This window comes from Crassostrea angulata, chromosome 1 (genome assembly GCF_025612915.1).
Source record: "Crassostrea angulata isolate pt1a10 chromosome 1, ASM2561291v2, whole genome shotgun sequence".
Lineage (NCBI taxonomy): Eukaryota > Metazoa > Mollusca > Bivalvia > Ostreida > Ostreidae > Magallana > Magallana angulata.
This window is the reverse complement of record NC_069111.1, coordinates 48,704,505-48,724,640: the sequence shown is the minus strand read 5'-3', so window position 1 is coordinate 48,724,640 and position 20,136 is coordinate 48,704,505. Positions and strand designations below refer to the sequence as shown.

The 20,136-nt window shown below is 32.1% G+C and overlaps 1 protein-coding gene across 2 annotated transcripts in view; it reads right to left on the bottom strand.

Annotated features, from left to right (window-relative positions):
• The window catches only part of LOC128180917 (uncharacterized), a 123,175-nt gene that overhangs the window by 89,188 nt on the left and 13,851 nt on the right, over positions 1–20,136 (bottom strand). For both annotated transcript variants that reach the window (XM_052849130.1, XM_052849122.1), the window contains exons 11-19: positions 19,986–20,112; positions 19,661–19,824; positions 15,824–16,066; positions 14,538–14,682; positions 13,248–13,438; positions 4,235–4,489; positions 2,944–3,076; positions 1,904–2,091; positions 1,022–1,258 (exon numbers count right to left, since the gene is read on the bottom strand). In XM_052849130.1, coding sequence (XP_052705090.1) covers positions 1,022–1,258; positions 1,904–2,091; positions 2,944–3,076; positions 4,235–4,489; positions 13,248–13,438; positions 14,538–14,682; positions 15,824–16,066; positions 19,661–19,824; positions 19,986–20,112 — 1,683 coding nt within the window. The remainder of the gene's footprint in view (positions 1–1,021; positions 1,259–1,903; positions 2,092–2,943; positions 3,077–4,234; positions 4,490–13,247; positions 13,439–14,537; positions 14,683–15,823; positions 16,067–19,660; positions 19,825–19,985; positions 20,113–20,136) is intronic.

Genomic DNA, 20,136 nt, shown 5'->3' with positions numbered 1-20,136 from the left:
ATAACAGTCAAAAGTGACTTATATTCTTTGTAAGTGTATTTTTGACAAAATTATTTTCTTTGTGATTGATTGATATACAAAATATTGTGCTTTCTCCTGTAAATGTCTGACAGACAAACATAACTTATATTTATACGATGAAATGGTGTCCGGTCAAGTCGTACACAGACCAACTCGTATACAGGTCAACTCGTATACAAAATTTCCGCATAAAAAAGCGAAAGTCAACTCGTATACAAAAAAAATTCCCGTATACCTAACCGAAAGTCAACTCGTATACAACAAAATCGAAATTCAACGACATATAAGAATAAAATGGATGTTATCAACTATTACAAAGATTGCAAAATTCATACATGTATAATTGTGCATTATCATTAAACTCGGTAACGATGTGAAATTACAACCAAAAAATTAACGATAATTAATTGTGTCAATCCGATCATTATTATTTGCTAATTATTTCTACACATCAAAACAATAATTGTTAAAACAACAAGCGCGGTGTTTCTTGCTTCTCCAAACGGATGACTTCTCAAAGGCTAATTAATTAAGATACTCCTCATTATTTTGTTTGAAAAAAATATATTCAACTTTCCGCTTTTATATATCCTTTCCCAAATTTCTTTCAACATGGTACAACACCTGTGTGTTTCCTGTCGACGAACTGTAAGTAATATACCATTGATTTATAAGTTAAAAATTTGTTTATTCATATAATGAGTGAAAACTGAATATAAAAGTCACATATGAATTTCTTTTTTACCACCTATTTTATATGCAATATTTTTTGTATACGAGTTGACTTTTAGTTTTTTATGCAGAAATTTATGTATACGAGTTGACTTTCGTTTTTTTATGCGGAAAATTTTGTATACGAGTTGACCTGTATACGAGTTGGTCTGTGTACGACTTGACTGTAAATCGATGAAATGTGCTTGTCTGTCATCATCTTATGGAAAATGATCAAAAAATAATACCAGAAATATAATAAACAACTACATGATTCAATTAGCTGTACCTTGGCAAGTAAGGTTTTGTCTATTGTATTGCTCCCTGCAGTAACATGTTGCTGTTGGTTCTCCACAAAAAGCAAACGTAGAGTTGCAATAATGAACTCCATCTTCACAATCGCAAGTTTCACCTGAATAACCTTGCAAACAGTAACATTGTCCTGTAGTTTTATTACAGTCAGACGACCTCTGCTGGTTGCAGTCGGATAGCTCGCATGTGGGTCCAAAGCGAAACTTTGGGCAATCTACGTAAGGTATCAAAATGAAAGTCATTATATTGTATGTTCAATGTGTAATATTTTGAAGGGGTTTAAGGATAGAAATATTTTGCTTATTTACTAGTAGTTTTATATATGAACTATTAAAAATATGTCTCTCATCATTCAAGCAAAACACCTATTTATGTTAATATCTGTGACTTTTAATTCAATTGTTTTATCAATAATTTTTATTTTAAGATACAGATGGAATACAGTTAAACCACAATTTGAAAGGATCGGAATCAAATTGTCATTTAACTGTACTCCACCTGTATCTCAAAAGACCGTGTAGTGAGCAACCAGCGCTCTAGATTCCGTTCATCATCAAAAGCAACATTTTTGACTTGCCTAGATGACCGAGTGGTTAGCGAGCTGGCCGCTCACTGCTAGGAGAGTGGGTTCCAGAGGTCGTAAGTTCAAGTTCCGGCCGGGACGGAGGTGGAGCTCAAATAAAGTATTCACTACGGGCAGGTATGTGTCAATTTGAGAGTCATTGTAATGTTTGTTCCTTATTTTGAATATATATATATATATATATATATATATATATATATATATATATATATATATATATATATATATATATATATGAGAGGGAGATAGAACTTCATTACATGTGTCAAAATTTACCAGATCTGCACTCAATAATTGGAAACTTTGCATACGATGAAATGTAGGAAGAAGTGCTGAAATCGCACTGTGAAAGTTCTGCTTCATTTCCTGTACAATCAACAGATGTTATCCTTGACTTTGAGGAAAAGTCCGAGTACAGCATGCCCGTAGAATATCGAGTCTTTGATTCATGAGCAACGTAAAATCTACAAATTTGAAAATGATTCTAATTTAATTTTCATAAATACTGGAAACTTTCACTTCACTCTGTAACGGCTCATCCTGCATACATAAAGTCTTAACCTAAGAATTTACAAGCCAGCCACAAATGCATATACCTATATACTCTTTACATTATATGTATCTTAAATAAACCTAGAGTGTCATACATACATTATATATCTTGATTAAAACTTTCCTTTATTGTACTAAAATTGTTATTATTTAAATACATTGTAATTGTCATCCTGCGAGATGTTGAATTATATAATAACTTCTACTTTCCACACACTTTAATGTCAAAATTATGGTAAATGTAAATATAGTATTAAAACCTTACTTTAACCCGGTCGTAAATAAGTTACAATCGAAAATAACAACGTCCCCCTGTACCGGTACGCTGGTGCAAGGGGCTTGTTTTCATTTCGTGCGCTGCACTCACCCTAACCCTGAACCTAACCCTAACCCTAGCCCTAGCTCTAACTGTTGATTAAAAGTAAAATTATTCGTATTTTATTTGCATGGCATCATAATGAAGCAACACAGAAAGTTTACAATCAATTCGCTGTAAAATGACGAAAAAAGGTCTGGAAAACAAAGTTGGGAAAGTACTGACAAAACGCGATAAAAACTATAAAACCTCTGGTTTATACGTTTGGTGAGTAATATGAGATAGTTTGTTCTCCTAAAATCAAAAACGAAATCAATACCTTGTAAATTTCAAAAAAAAAAAAAGTTCTTCAATAATGAAAGGAAAAATATGCATTGTTGGTAAGCTGTATCAATCACAACAATTACACTAGTTTTGTCAAAAAAAATTATTAATAGAGAACACATACGTTGGTAATCCAAGTTGTCTACAAATAATTTTCGTGTAGATGTCCGCCCAACTATATCCAGTAGATACTAGCATCCATTGGTTGTTGTGATACATCTCCAAAACACCCGTGTCTCTTAAAAATCGCAAGTTTTCTGCAATAAAACATTATGTAGCTGTAGAATATCAATTTGTTAAATATCAATATAAAAAAGCTTGTTGTAGTTTTCAGTTCAATTCAAACATTTAATATTGATCGTAGGTTTGAAAAAGTCAGAAATCCTTTAAAATATTTATACACTTAAAGTACGAAGTTGTTTGATCATAGTATTATATGGCAGCTTATATATATTTTTTTTTACAATGGGTGCTTTTTATAAAGAAGATGGGGGAACAAGATAGCGCAAATGCCTATATTTATACACTTAAAGCACAAAGCTGTTTGATCATAGTATCACTTCACTTGGTTTAGTCGTATATTTCAAATTTAACTTTTTCCATCTAAATATACTTGATTATGTTATAATACAAGTTTACAAAAGAATTATTTCTAATTATATTAAGATTTGAATATTTTAACAAACGATAAGGAAAAAAATAAATATTAAAGTTTTGGTGGTAACGAACCCACAACCTAAAATCCCTAGTTCTATAATGTAACGTAATTTCTAGTGTTCTAACCACTGAACCATTTCAGTCACATCAAACTCCATTGTTAAATGCTATATGCGACTTCAACAACAAATTTACAGACTTGAATTTTTATTCTAAAACGTTCAATTGTTGCTATACAAAATGACATTTTTAAAGTATAGTGGGTCATCTCTCCACGTTTTTGTGGATTGAAATCGGTTTGATTTCCTTTAAACCTTATATAGACTAGTTTTGTAAAAAAAAATTATTAATAGAGAACACATACAACACTATGACAAAAACATGGAGCTCTGCTCACTGAGCCTCACTCTATAAAAGAAAAGGCATTGAAGTTCTAAAAATGACACTATTTGAAAGTTTTGACACGCATACGCCAGTTTAAATCAACCTATTCTAAATACTTAAAATATTTAATAGTTATAAATCGATGTTATGGTAAATATACATTGTTTTCACTAATTTAGAAAGAGATTTGTTGCTATTTTAATTTTATAGAATCTTATCTATTCTCATAAAGGCAGTTTACACACCTTATTCACCCATCTTCTTTTAATAACCATTGATACCACAATGGTGTAAAAGTGAGTTTACATTTATCAAGCAATTTGACTTTTATTACAACTGGACCAGATATTTCTGCATCTTCATAAAATTCTTACCAAAACAGCCTAATTGTTTTCCATAGAATCCTGGTCGACAAACACAGACGGGAGTGGCCCCGTGAAATGAGCAGTAAGATACCGTGTGGTTACAGCTGTGTTGTGCCGTCACACAGTCACATGATGGTCCATCAAACCCCGTCTTACAGATACACGCCCCCGTGGTCTGGTTACAGGACAATGTATTGTTGGGGTTACAGCGACAGGGCACGCAGCTTGAGATGCTTTTGTTGTACATCATCATGTCGGGACAATCTAAACATTCCAAAGAATCATTAAATAAATTGTAAATGATTTAACGATGTTTACAAAGGAAATTGTTACGCAGCATAAAGCTTAGTAAGTATTGTGTGGGGTTTTTATGTGTGTGTTTCTTTACCAAAAAAACTACCTGTTTGCCCTTCAAAGCTGCTTTGTGAAATGTCATATTTAATTGATTAAAAGTATTTTGTTAACCAGTCTAAAATGTCATATTGGGATGTTCAGGTTAATTCCAAGAATATTTTTTGTTCATTTGATCTTGAATATTTGAGAAATAAGTTAGGGTAAAATATTTTTGGTAGGGTTTTGGTCGAGTTAAGCTATGTTTTATTTAATCTATTTATATGGTACATGTTTGAATTCTTTGTCTTAAGGGATTTTTATGTCATGACTTGGACAATTTTTACAGACAATGATTGGCCTAATATATATGAGTTTAATTATTTTGGAAGATTTCAGGTTTTTTTCTTTGTACTATCTATCAATGTTTTAGATAGTATTATATAAAGTTATTTTCTGGGAAAAATTTGACTTTTCCCCCTTTATGTGACCTTGAAATAAGAAAATGGTCAAGAATTAAGGGACAGTACATCTCGTGTAATATTATTGTTCATTATAAAGTTGTTTTTTTTTATATTTTATCTTTGAAATTAAAATATAGGGTAAATGTCAAACAATTGGTGAGAAAAAGCTAGCCTAAAGCTGTTTCCCTCTAACTATTATACAGGTTTAAAGTCTGTATGTTTAAGGACTTCTATTCTTAGGTCAAAAGATGTTTTTCAGCAAATGATTGACATTGAGATACTGAACGGGTCAAAGTCAAAATTGTGGGTTGCGTGCACTTCATCTCAACTATCTATGTTTAAAGTCAAGTCCGGGAAAAATTTGGATAACGAAGATTGAGAAGAATATTAACTAGATACGATCTCGTTACGAGTAACGAGTAGGTCTTCCGTTTAATTTTTTAAACGATTCGATTAAAATATCAATGAAATTTCAGAATTCTCCCTCAACCACCTCCTTTTAGATAATGTATACGATTGTCAATATCCTTTAAAATGCTTAACAAAGAGTTTTGCTTTTTAACATACAGCATATTAAAGATTTAATATTTTAGTCCCCCAAATTCTCTAATTACGTCATCAATGGGTTTGGAAATGAGTTTTACAAACAGATATTGCTGCTATCAACAACTTTGCTTCTATAATGCATTACAAAATCTTTATCGTTTTTAAGTTATTTGTAATAGAGTTTAAGAGTGCCCTGGCCCCTAATTTAAGGGGCCAGCCCCTCAATCAAAAATATCTTTGAATATTTTAGGGGCCAGCCCTCTAGATCCTTAATGGGGACAAAAATTCGTCTTTTGATAAGTGGAATCGATTTAAATCATTTATTCAAACATTTTCTCTTCTATGATGTCTATCAAAATATTTCTACTTCTCTAGTTATATTGCGTCAAAGTTTAAGCACTCTGGCCCCTAAAAATCCCTAATTACGTAATAAATGGGCGTGGCAATAATTTTTTCTAATAGATATTGGTACGATCAACAACTTTGCTTCTATAATGCATTACAAAATCTTTATCGTTTTTAAGTTATTTGTAATAAAGTTTAAGAGTGCCCTTGCCCCTGATTTAAGGGGCCAGCCCCTTTTTCTTGATTTCTTTGAAAAGGTCTTAAAAATACTAACATTTTTTGTTCTTACATCTATTTAAAATTGTTGATCATTTTTGAGATACAAATCTTTGAATATTTTAGGGGCCAGCCCTCTAGATCCTTAATGGGGACAGAAATTCGTCTTTTGATAAGTGGAATCAATTAAAATCATTTATTCAAACATTTTCTGTTCAATGATGTCTAACAAAATAAGTCTCCTTTTCTAGATATATTGCGTCAAAGTTTAAGTACTTTGGCCCCTAAAAATCCCTCATTACGTAATAAAGGGGCGTGGTAATATTTTTTTCTAATAGATATTGGTACGATCAACAACTTTGCTTCTATAATGCATTACAAAATCTTTATCGTTTTTAAGTTATTTGTAATAGAGTTTACGAGTGCCCTGGCCCCTAATTTAAGGGGCCAGCCCCTTTTTCTTGATTTTGTTGGAAAGAAATTCTAATTCTCTACCACTTTTGTTATATATGTTTTAACAAAATATCAACTGATAAAAAGATATTTATCAAAACGTGTGAAAATTTTGAATGAAAATTCGTACCCAATTTTCGTGCCCAGGCGAGCTACAAGAAATGGCGCAACAAGCATTAAACAACTACATGCTGCACAACTCCAAACTCTCGTCTACCTATCCTGAAAATTTGATATTCATATCTCTTATGGTTTCCGAGTTTATAGCTGCACAAAATGGGTCGTCAAACATTACAAAATGGCCGACAATTCGGTACCGGAAGTGACTACGAAAAAATTAAGAAAAATGTATGAAGTTTAGATCACGCCCTAACATCTGTGAAAAAATGGTTGAGATCGGTCGAATAGATTCCGAGAAATCGCGTGCACAAAATTTGGAAAATAATAATAATAATAACTAGATACGATCTCGTTACGAGTAACGAGTAGGTCTTCCTTGCGATTTCTGTTTTAAATCATACCATGAATATTCGATATAATTTCAGAATACCCCCCCCCCTCCCTAACACACACTTTCAGATAATGTATACAAATTCCTAATAACGTAATAAATGGGCGTGGCAATGATTTTTTCTAATAGATATTGGTACGATCAACAACTTTGCTTCTATAAAGCATGACAAAATCTTTATCGTTTTTAAGTTATTTGTAATAGAGTTTAAGAGTGCTCTGGCCCCTAATTTAAGGGGCCAGCCCCTTTTTCTTGATTTCTTTGAAAAGGTCTTAAGAATACTGACAATTTTTGTTCTTACACCTATTTAATATTGTTGATCATTTTTGAGATACAAATGTTTGAATATTTTAGGGGCCAGCCCTCTAGATCCTTAATGGGGACAGAAATTCGTGTTTTGATAAGTGGAATCGATTTAAATCAATAATTCAAACATTTTTTCTTCTATGATGTCTAACAAAATATTTCTACTTCTCTAGTTATATTGCGTCAAAGTTTAAGTATTTTGGCCCCTAAAAATCCCTAATTACGTAATAAATGGGCGTGGTAATAATTTTTTCTAATAGATATTGGTACGATCAACAACTTTGCTTCTATAATACATTAGAAAATCTTTATCGTTTTTAAGTTATTTGTAATAGAGTTTACCAGTGTTTTGGCCCCTAATTAAAGGGGCCAGCCCCTTTTTCTTGATTTTGGTGGAAAGAACTTTTGATTCTCTACCTCTTTTGTTATATATGTCTTAACAAAATATCAACTGATAAAAAGATATAAATCAAAACGTGTGAAAATTTTGAATGAAAATTCGTACCCAATTTTCGTGCCCAGGCGAGCTCCAAGAAATGGCGCAACAGGCATTAAACAACTACATGCTGCACAACTCCAAACTATCATCTACCTATCCTGAAAATTTGATATTCATATCTCTTATGGTTTCCGAGTTTATAGCTGCACAAAATGGGTCGTCAAAAATTACAAAATGGCCGACAATTCGGTACCGGAAGTGACTACGAAAAAAATTAAGAAAAATGTATTAAGTTTAGATCACGCCCTAACATCTGTGAAAAAATGGTTGAGATCGGTCGAATAGATTCCGAGAAATCGCGTGCACAAAATTTGGAAAAAAATAATAATAATAATAAATAATAACTAGATACGATCTCGTTACGAGTAACGAGTAGGTCTTCCGTTCAATTTCTAAACGATACAGTGTGTACTATTAAAAAATATAAATGAAATTTCAAAATTTCCCCTCAACCCCTCCCTTTCAGATAAGGCATATGATTGTCAATATCATTTACAATGCTTAACAAAGTGTTTTGGTTTTTATACCTACAGCACATGAAACATTTAAGATTTTAGTTCCCTAAAATCCCTAATTATGTCATTAATGGGAGTGGCAATGACTTTTACAAACTGTTATTGTTACGATGAACAACTTTGCTTCTATAATGCATTACAAAATCTTGATCGTTTTCAAGTTATTTGTAAGAGACTTTACGAATGTCTTGACCCCTGATCTTAGGGGCCAGCCCCTTTTTCTTGAGTTCATTCGAAAGGTCTCACGAATACTAACATTTTTTGTTCTTACACCTATCTAAAAATTTTGTTCACTTTTGAGATACAAATGATTAAATATTTTAGGGGCCAGCCCTGTAGACCCTAAATGGGGACAGACATGGGTGTTTTGATAAGTGGAATTGATTATAATCATGAATACAGACATTTTCTTTTCTACAATACTTGAGAAAATATGTCTCCTTCACTAGATATATCGTGTCAAAGTTTAAGTACTTTGGCCCCTAAAAAACCCTTATTACGTCATAAATGGGCGTGGCAATGATTTTTTCTGATAGATATTGTTACGATCAACAACTTTGCTTCTATAATGCATTACAAAATCTTTATCATTTTTAAGTTATTTGTAATAGAGTTTACGAGTGTCTTGGCCCCTAATTTAAGGGGCCAGCCCCTTTTTCTTGATTTCGTTGGAAAGAACTTTTGATTCTCTACCACTTTTGTTATATATGTCTTATCAAAATATCAACTGATAAAAAGATACAGATCAAAACGTATGAAAATTTTGGATAAAAATTCGTACCCAATTTTCGGGCCTAAGCGAGCTCATAGAAATGGCGCCACTGGCGTAAAACAAAATAATAGTGCACAACTTCAGACTATAGACTACCTACCCTGAAAATTTCATAGTCATATCTCTGATAGTTTCTGAGATCAGCTCTGCACAAAATAGGTCGTAAAAAAACAACAAAATGGCCGATAAATCGGTACCGGAAGTGACGACAACAAAAATTTCAAAAACATATAAAATTCAGATCATGACTCATTATCTGTGAAAAAATGACTGAAATCGGCCGAATAGTTTTCGAGAAATCGCGTGCACAAAATTTGGAAAAAAAAATAATAATAATAAGAAACAGTACGAAAACTATAAGGTCTTCCGTTGGAAACGGAAGACCTTAATAAGGAGGGAAAAAGATAAAAACAATGTATCTCCCCTTATATACATGTAAAGTGAATACAAACATGCGATATTTCGTTTTATTCTCTCGTTTTTAACCAGCTTGTGCTTAAACAAGATATCAAATCACTCTACCATTCTTTTATAGCTATGTCTGAATATTAGTAAAACGAAAATTGTTGTTCCAAAGGTCGACAACCAGAATATGTTTTATATATGAGGGTTTAGCTATTGAAATAGTTGAACATTTTAGTTATCTTAGTGTGGTGCTCAAGATTAGGTTCATTTTTTAAATGCAAAAAACGACTAAGTGGGCAAGCATTAAAATCCATGTTCGGAGTTATTTGGGAAAAAGAGCATTCGATTTAACTATTGATTGTCAATTACATCTATTTGATGAAGTTGCTGTGCCAGTTTCATAGAACACATGTGAAGTCTGGGGTATTAGAATATTGACATTATTGAAAGTGTTAATTTAAGATACTTAAAAGGGCATGGTCACGATTTTTGTCAAAAATTATTTTTCCGAATTTAAAGTTTACAGTGCTTAAGTAGGGCATTTTTATTATGCAACCAAAATTTGAGTGTCATTCGTTGAGTTACAAGCGAGTTACAGAGCTCATAATTCTTTACTATGTCAACAATGCTTTTGTTTACATTTTGAATGTGGAAGTGAAAAGCCCAATTTTAGATCTTAAATTAATGTGTTAAACGTTATGAATAGTTTATTTATGCTTAAGATGAATATGAAGATAGACAAATCAGCTTACTAGTATATTGAACCTATGTAAACAAAACCAGGGCACGAGCCTTGTTTACATAACAAAGAATTGTGAGCTCTGTATCTTGCCTATAAACTAATGACTGACTCTAAAATTCCATTTCATCATTAGAAATGTATATCTAAAGCATTGTAAATAATAAAAACAGAAAAATAGAATTTGATCAAAATTGTGACCATGCCCCTTTAAAACACATATTTGATTAAAAATAGTGCACCAAGCTACATGGTATACGGTGAAACTAGACGATTTCCTCTGTATTTATCATATTTACTAGCATAGTTCATTTTGTGCCATCATTATTGATAGCAATGAAAACATTACGTACGTATAAGTATGTACCCATTCTTAAAGATAAAATGCTGAATTCTTGGCTTTAATATTTAAATGCATTGTAGAAGTAGAAGTAGAAGGATGGAACAGTGTTCAAAGAAGTTAACGTTATTGCTCCTTACATTACCGATCAGACCCAACCTAACAGAAAGTAAACCTCAACTTAACGCTGCGTTTACTTTCTGGGTTTACTCTGGGTTTACTCCCGGTTTACTAAAGTGGACCCAAAGTAAACCCAGAGTAAACCTAAAGTAAACCCAGAGTGGAAACAGAGAATAAACCCGGTCAGAAGTATACCCTTGAGAGAAGACGCTAACTGTGTATTCGGAATATACCAGGGGTAAGAATTACAGGCAGTAGAATGGTAAGATCAAAGACGGGTCTGCCTTACACTTCAGTGCGTACAGTTGATCTCAGAAGTAATTTCAAAGTCAACCCCGAGTAAACCTAAAGTAAACCCCGAGTGGACCTAAATTTTCAAAAAATTATGACTTTCATTACTATGCTACATTAAGAAATTGTGTATGAATTACAAAACTTGATTACATTGTTTATCTTTATCCCATATACTTTATTGACCTTTAAAATGATACTAGACTTTGACCCGTGCGTGCACGTGTTGACATTGCATATGATATCGAGCATTTACAAAATATATACATCGAAACACCGTATATTGTTGACATTTGCATATCCAAACTTTTAGCCTACAATAATGCTATTAATTTCACTACACACTGCTGAGTTGGAATTATCTGTGTCTCGGGAAAGGCCTTCGCCACAGTTAAAATGCCTCCTATATACCCGTAATGTAGCAGAAAATTGCAGAATCGTTCAAAAACGATTTTGGAGAAAATAAATAAAGTTGCGTTGAAAATAACAGTCAAATTGTTCACAACAAACGATTTTGAAGCTGTATATACCTTTCTTCGAAAAGTTTAATTCTATAATTGCAGAATTCAACATATTTCAACAACGTTTTTTACACACCATGTTGACATTCGAAACTCTTGGGATTTTTTTTTATAGTAAATGACTGTGTTAGAGTCATCTCCCGTATTTTTTTTTTTTTTTTTTTTGATGAACAGAAAAAAATTTCCAATGAAAATTTAAACAAATTTGTTTTATCGTTTCCAAGTTTATCCATGCAAATGTGATTATGTAGAAACATAAAATAAAGAGGCTCCCGTGATTAAGCGTGAATGTAATGCGCATGCGTAAGATTGTAAAATCCAAAATATTCAGAAGATTTCCGGAAATTTTTGATGAATTTTCGTTGATTATTAATTAACAAAGCTTGATTGAGAAAAAGTAAACACAAATTGGTAATCTTCAAGTACCAATGATGTTTAAAATATATAAAACAAAGGACAGTACTCTTCCGATTTATCGGTATTAAAGCTCAAAAATTCGAGTCTATTATTTTAATATAGTAGTATAGATTATATGTAAATACGGGAGCGGGGTGTCCAAGCACCTCAAGAACCATTCTGTGTTTTTTAGCGAAACAAATCTGAACTGAACCTTACTGTCATGAGTTTGAAATTTGTCTTGTGTGAATATGGGGATTACTGAATTGAATCATTAATCTGAAACCATCGACTATTTAAAAGAAATGAGTCTCAAATGCGTTTTCATAAATTCAATTCTTATACAATAAATAGAATAAGAAATATATCAAATCGAATAAACACAGAATAGAGATATGAAACAATTTTCTCTTTACAGTACTTAACAAATCATATGTATTTGTCAATGATAATTTAAATGTTTTTGTTTCATAAGATAAATATATTTGCATGTTTTTTTTTAAATTTACAGAGCTTACATGTATGTAATTTATAATGTGTGGTTCAAACGACATATAGATAAGACGGCTTATTGTAAATTAAAAACCTCAAGAAGGTTCTTTTTGACCGAGGTTTTTTTTCTATAGTTGCCCCTAGTCGCTTTAAAATATAACTTTCGGGACTGGAATTGTGTGATTGAGAAATAACATTTAACATCTTGAACATATACCTGAATCTACAATTTTTAGTTTTTAAAAATCGCTGCCCCCCAAAAAACAGTCATTGAATATAAAGGACTGTTAAGGCTTACTAGAATGCCAAGTCTATAAAATAGCAAAAATTTTATGAAGTACATTAAGTTTTAAACAATTCAAATTATAACATTAGTATTAATATATTCTCCCTTTCAAACATTTGTAAACCTCACATAAACTATGGAGGGCAGTTGCTGCATATTCATTTTGTACATTCAATATATTTTGGGGTATTATAACCTGTTGTCATGTAATTGTTCTCACTGCTATACAGGAGACCGTGGTTTCATCATTTAGAAGAAAACACGAATTTTAATATTTGTCAATCAATTAGAAACAATTTATGTACATGAAAGTACAATTATATTGACATTTAACGGAGAATAAACAGTTCCTTTTTCTGAACATCTCCATTATTATTATATCTTTTTTCAATTTTCCCTACACTTAATATGTAACAATAACGATGCATGGTAACAAACATGTATATACGGTTCGCATTTAAACGTTTCCTCTTACCTTCAAGACATGTAACCATTTGTAATCCATATCTTGGAGAATAGTAGAAGGGCATTTGACTGTCTTCTATGTTTTTTAATTGGCATTCGGTATAATTCAGAGTCAAGTAGGAAAATGCTTTAGTCATACAGACCGAGCCAATGTTATCCAAGTCAGAAGGGATTTGAATCACAGACGAATTGGTAATGAACCTGAAACATTTAAGTAATATTTATCATATATTACATTACAGTAACCAGCTTATTTCTGTACGCCGTAATTCTTACTTAAATGAATGTATGTATGCTGGGACAGGATTATTTTGTAAACAAGACATTTGTGAGCCAAGTGAGGCAATGCTCACTAAAGTTTCCCCCGCCATGATGTGAATATACAAGCAATCAGTATGAAGCTGACTTAAATTTGTTTATGTTAAAAACCACTTCTCAACTCTCGTGGCAACGTTGACGTTCGTTTTTATCCATTTTCTTGTCGAGGTAAAAAGACCTCGTGATTGTTAAAACATTGTCATTTGTTTAAAAATGACACAAAAAGTTATAGAACAAATAAACATTAACAAATGTGGCTGGAAGATCCACAAATATTTGACTAGAAAGCAAATTGGAGAGTATAGAACAAAAGCAGTTGACATGAATTTGTTGAAAATAAATCCCATTATGAGGCATGCCTAAATAGAGAATGTTTTAAATTTCAACTAACTGCGATGATTAGTTGCTGAAAAGTCTTAGACGAAATTTGTTCAAAAATTTAATCTAAATCTAATCTAAAAATAAACAAAGTCGTCCTTCAACAGGAAGTTGACGTCTGATTGGTACAAAATGAATCCCACAATAAGGCATACCTAGACAAAAATTAAAATTGCAAGCATTTGTGATTAATAGCTTTAAGAAATATTCGACAGAATTTTTTTTACGGACAAACGGACACACAGAGATACAGACAGACAAACACATAAAGGTAAAAGATCCTTCAGAGCAGTGGTATAAAAGGAAAGACTCATTATTAAGGTAAAACTTGTATATAGTGTCAGGCAGATTACTAGTAAATAATTATATTAAAAAAATTAAAGTTACAGAAATTTCAAAGCAAGTGATATTTGATTGATGAATTTAGTTTCACATATTAATAATAATGCCTGCAGTTGAATTACTGTCATGAAATTTGAAAATGTTATAATAAAAGAGAAGACTTTTTCGTTTTAGTCTTTTAGACTAATACATGACCCTATAAAACTGCTATGTATATGTATCAAATGTTCGGTACTAATCTTATTGCAGAAATGTCACTGACGTTGGCAATCCCATTCGCTGACAAATTCCGAAATCAGCAGATTCGTCATATTCCTTTCTGCTAACATTCATCCATACACCATCAACGTTTAACTCCAGTCTCTTATAACCTCCAAAGGCCAGCCATGGTATCAGTCGCAATGAATCTATAAAACAGCTAAAAACGTCTTAATACCAGCTAACATACCATAAAAGAAATTATAAAATTGTTGGTTTGCTCGTTGGTAATGAAATACCTGAAATAAAAAAGGTAACAAAAATGGCAAACCAAGAAGAAGGTTCTTTTAAAGGCTTCTATATCAGGTAAACGAATAGACGATATGCAACTAACAATAGGTTGTTGGAAGTATTTATTACTATTAGTGTAAAATTAAGTTGCAATTTGAAGGCAGTACGTTCTTAAAGTAAGGTGTTTTTGCTAAGATAATTATCATTGATTTGAGGAATGTTTCAAGCAAAAAGTTGTCCCTTTAATTGCATAGTTATTAGAGAAACAATATAGGCATTCTAGTGCTTTGTGTAGGAATAGGTATATTTAATAAATTCTATAATAACAGATATTTAAGGTACCGCGATCCTCAATGGTCACACTGAATAGTGGGATTAGGAAAAAAATTTGTACGAAGCTACATAATTTTTTGTGACCTTTTTGCACTTAATTTATTCGTATTTATAACTATCAATTTGACATTATAAAACATGTGGGTCAGTGATGTCAAATTTTAGATATACAGCTACAAAGATAAAATTTTCGCAACTAGGTTTAAAAAAATTCAGACATTTTCTAAATATGTGCATGATTTTATGCTAAACGTCTATCATTCTCTCAAAATTTAGTATTGTACAAGTCACACGGAACCTATAAAACATGTCACAAATCTATCAGATGTTTAAAATGTGAATAATGAATAAAGTATAATAAAAAGAAATGTACATTGAAAATTCATAAATTTGCCTGTTTAAGTCATTTTCGTCTAAAAATCCTACCGCACGAGAAAAAAGTTCCCCCCAAAACTTGTTTGTTTCTTGAATTCAAATGGATTTTCTTTATAAATGTTGTGTAATTATAAAATAATGATCTTGCTGTGAGGATTAAATTAATAAAATCATATCTATTTAAAACATAACGAACATCTGCGCAATGAAATCAAAATGTGAGGATTGAGATACGTCAAAGTGTAAATATATCGTTATTATCGTATGTCATACAAATTGTAAGCTTTACGTCCGAATGATTAAATATTTGTCGATTTAGATAAGTTTCATTAGTAGTGACATGTGCCGTACCTTTACATGGAAAACCGCGGTTTTCATATCCAGGCTTGCAGAGACAAGTGATACCGTTGTTGGTTTTTTGGCAAAACGAAACGGCCGAGTTACAGGTGTTCAGCGGACAGTTACAAAGATCACCTTCATATCCTGTTTTGCACAGGCATTTGCCAGTCTTTTTGTCACAGCTTTTTGTGTTTTGCATGTTACAAGAACATTCTATACACTCTGATCCACTGAAGTGTGTCCAGTCTGGGCATTCTAAAACAGACACACGAAAAGAAACTTCAATCCATACTGCAGAGTCATTTGAACTTGTGGGGGCAAATTTTCGTGGATTGTTGGGTTTTTTGCTAATTTGTGGGGATGTAATTTCGTGGATGCGTCCGTTTTTAGTTTCAGTATGATAACTAACTCTTTCAGAATTTGTTTTTGTCAAGCATGTAAATTCGTGGGGGAGGACTACTCACGAATGCCACGAAAATTAAGCTACCATGAATTCTAATGATCTCACAGTATTCGACCATAATACTAATGAAAAGAAAATATTAGTTACCGTTTTGTGTTAAATTAAACTAGACTTTGACCCGTGCGTGCACGGGTTGACATTGCATATGATATCGGAAATTTACGAAATCGATCATCGACACACCGTATTGTTGACATTTACATAACCAAGCTTTAAGCCTACAACAATGCTATTAATTTCACTACACTCTGCTTAGTAAGAATAACTGTGTCTCGGGACAGACCTTCACAACAGTTAAAATGCCTCCCATATACCCGTAATGGCCGGAATTCTGGAGAAAAACGTACCCAGGAGAAAACGTACCCAATTTACCCGGGTACGTTTTCTCCAAGAGAAAACGTACCCTATGAAAATAATATATAATGGTTTTCATAGATATTCTTAAATGAAACAAAATAAAATATACAATGAACATCTGCGCCGGGAGGCAATACATATTGTTATACTTTCATGTTAGATACTGAAATCTGATTGGTTAAGACGCAGTTAATAATATTTACTATTACCCTCAGCGTTAGCAACGCACTTGGCAACGGGTAACATTAAAAAATGTTACATGTGCGAAAATTATGCGCGTACGGTTCGCTGTAGAATTCACGTTATTCCTATATAAAAGCAGTAAAATTTTCTTAAATTTTTTTAAAAAGACATTCAGTATAACAAAATAAATAGTGCCTGTTTGGGAGGATAATAGTTGAAATTGACACCCCTCGAAAACCATTGTCAACCTCCGCTTCGTGTCGGTTGACAATGGTTTTCTCGGGGTGTCAATTTCAACTGTTACCCTCCCAAACAGGCACTATTTATATAATATTACATAATAATAACTGCTGAGGTATTTAATTTATTATCACTATAATTAAAATCAGGAGATCTCGCATAGAAAAACTCAAATCGGTAAGGCTACCGATAAATGGATAATTAGAAAAAGTAGACTGATAACACTTTATGGCAGGTCATTATTTCGTACTAACATAAAAGTTGCTACAGTTATTATAAAGATATTATTCATAACATGAACATATTTCTATACATCTATGCAATAAAGTAGCATTTGAAAATTATTTAATACGCCCAACCCCTTTAAAATTATAAAGTATTTAATTCATATATCTATAAAATTCTATATCAAATTTCTATTTTTATCTATTATGCAAAACAGTATAAAAAAAGGTATTAAAAACTATTAAGTAGTATAATTATTATGATTTTCATAAAGTTAGAAACGTACCCGGTTACGTTTTCTCCTGGAGAAAACGTACCCTAGAGATTGGTTACGTTTTCTCCTTGGTACGTTTTCTCCTGACACCCCGTAATGTAGCAAAAATTACAGGATTGCTCTAAAACGATTTTGGATTAAATTAATGAAGCTATATTGAAAATAACAGTTAAATTATTCATAACAAACCATTTTGAGGTTGAAGATACATGTACCTTTCATCAAATCTTTAATTCATATTAATGAAGAATTACAGTGTAAACACTTTTTTCACCAACGTTTTGCTCGCTTCGAATTTACACACCATGCTGACATTCGAACTCTCGTGGTTTTTCATATTAAATGCACTGAGTTAGAGTTATCTCCCGTATTTCCTTTGATAAATAGAATTGATTTACGTGTATTTGTGTTATCGTTTCTGAGTTTATCCATGCAAATGTGATATTGTAGAAATAAAAGATTAGCGTGAATGTAATGCGCATGCGCAAGATTGTAAAATCCAAAAAATTCAGATGATTTCCGGATTTTTTAAAGGAATTTTCGTTGATTATTAATTAGCGAAGCTTGATTGAGAAAAAATAAAAACAAATTGGTAATCTTCAAGTACCAATAATGTTTAAAATATACAAAACAAAAGACAGCACTCTTCCGATTTCTCGGTATTAAAGCTAAAAAATTCGAATCTATTATTTTAATATAGTAGTATAGATAGATATTCTTTACATCTACTTTAAAAATTATTCAACTGAAATATCTGCCAATCAGCATTAACATTCTGAGGAAACCTGGTATAATTTAAATGATGATTTTTTGATAGATATTTGTTTATGTTTTAAATCTCAGAATATAGCAAGAGGCCAGGTCTTAATGGCCACTTGAGTTTTATATCGTATACAAAGACATGTCAAAACATGGATTGGTATGAGTAGCTTATAACAACCACTTTTTTAATTTTTGGATTATGTTTTAGCATGTTTTACTTACATAATCATTGAAACCAGAACCCCTCACCAGTGCATCAATAATTTTATTATTTGGCCTCGAATAACTTCATTATGAAGTCATTTCTTGCAAGATGCTCAGAAGTAGAATATTTTTAAGAACCGGTGTATATCTACAATATGACAAATAGTTCCCTTTCCCTTCAGATATCTCAACCACTTACTCAGGGGCAATAAATATTCTTTATTAGTAGAGGACTTATTTCCATTATTATGATAAAATTGGTCAGCTTGCTGGTTTGCCAATTATTTGGAGAGAGGAATTTCAATTTTATTTTAAGTAAAATACAATTTCACTTTATGACTATTGACCGCTCCCCAAACACACAAGCACAATAACATTACAATTATAGGTGTCATGAGTTTCATTGAACTTGAGAAAACTTCTTTCTTCATCATATGCACACACTTAGTCTGCCTGCTAAATACCAAGTACTTAAAATGCAGATTTTTTAAAAAATTGTTTCATGTTCACTATAAGACTAATAGAGCCCCGCCTTAACACCATTAACACTTGTTTTGGGACCAAATTTTCACAATTATAATGAATACTTTCTTGCTTATTATAATCATTTGCCTAGTTTGTCTGTTGAATATTTAGTAGTAAAGAAGATAGTCTTTTAGAAGAGAATTGCATAATTATTGCACTTATCAATAGAGATCCACCCTAACTAACAAAAGAATCCTGAGCTGATTTCGTTTGCTGGATGTCTAAAAGTAGTGAAGAAAATTTTAAGGGAATAAACGTTCTAATTAAGTTTCTTGTAAAGCCCAACCCTAACACATACAGGAAATCTGACCCTAGCATCGTCACAGTAGATGTCTCTTTGCTGATCATAACTTTGTGTTTTTATTAATTCAGGTGACCTAAAAATATTTCGAAATTCAAATCATCGCCAACTATTTATTTTCGTGTGAGATCAACTCTGTTTGAGATGGGGGAGGGGAATAGGGGAATAATCTGAACGCACTTAATTAGGTCTCTTACTACATGACCATTGCTGCAATCAAGCAAAAGAAATCTAAATCAAAATGTTAATCCTGTAGATTTATCATATTTGCTGATCAAGTTAAGTCTTATTTAAAAGTCTGAAAACATTGTTTACCATGAAGGCATTGCAGATTCGCTAAGCCCATGTTACAATAAGTTGGCGTTTCCGCAACAACCAGGCAGTCAGCGTTGGAGACGTTTGAATATCTACAGTTTTCATCAATTTTAAACTCGTAACCTTGTTGTGTCGTATGGGAAAAATCAAGCTTTGCAATATACCTGAAATTAAAATAGCAAGTCTTTTGCGTGATTGTCACTCAAAATATTTCAATATTGATGTCAATATTTAGCTCAAAATTATTTGATGTCAATATTTAGCACAAACTTATTTGATGTCAATATTAAGCACAAAATTATTTTCCTTAAAGTTATAAACTTACGTCGGAAGATGCAATCTTTGACAGAGATAGGAGGCTCCCCAAGAATTGTCGTAACAAAGATAGTTCCAACTGCCGTTTGTATAATACTGGACTTTAGTTCCATTGTTCTGGACTAATCTCAGTCTTTCTTAAAACAAAGATGAAAAAACAA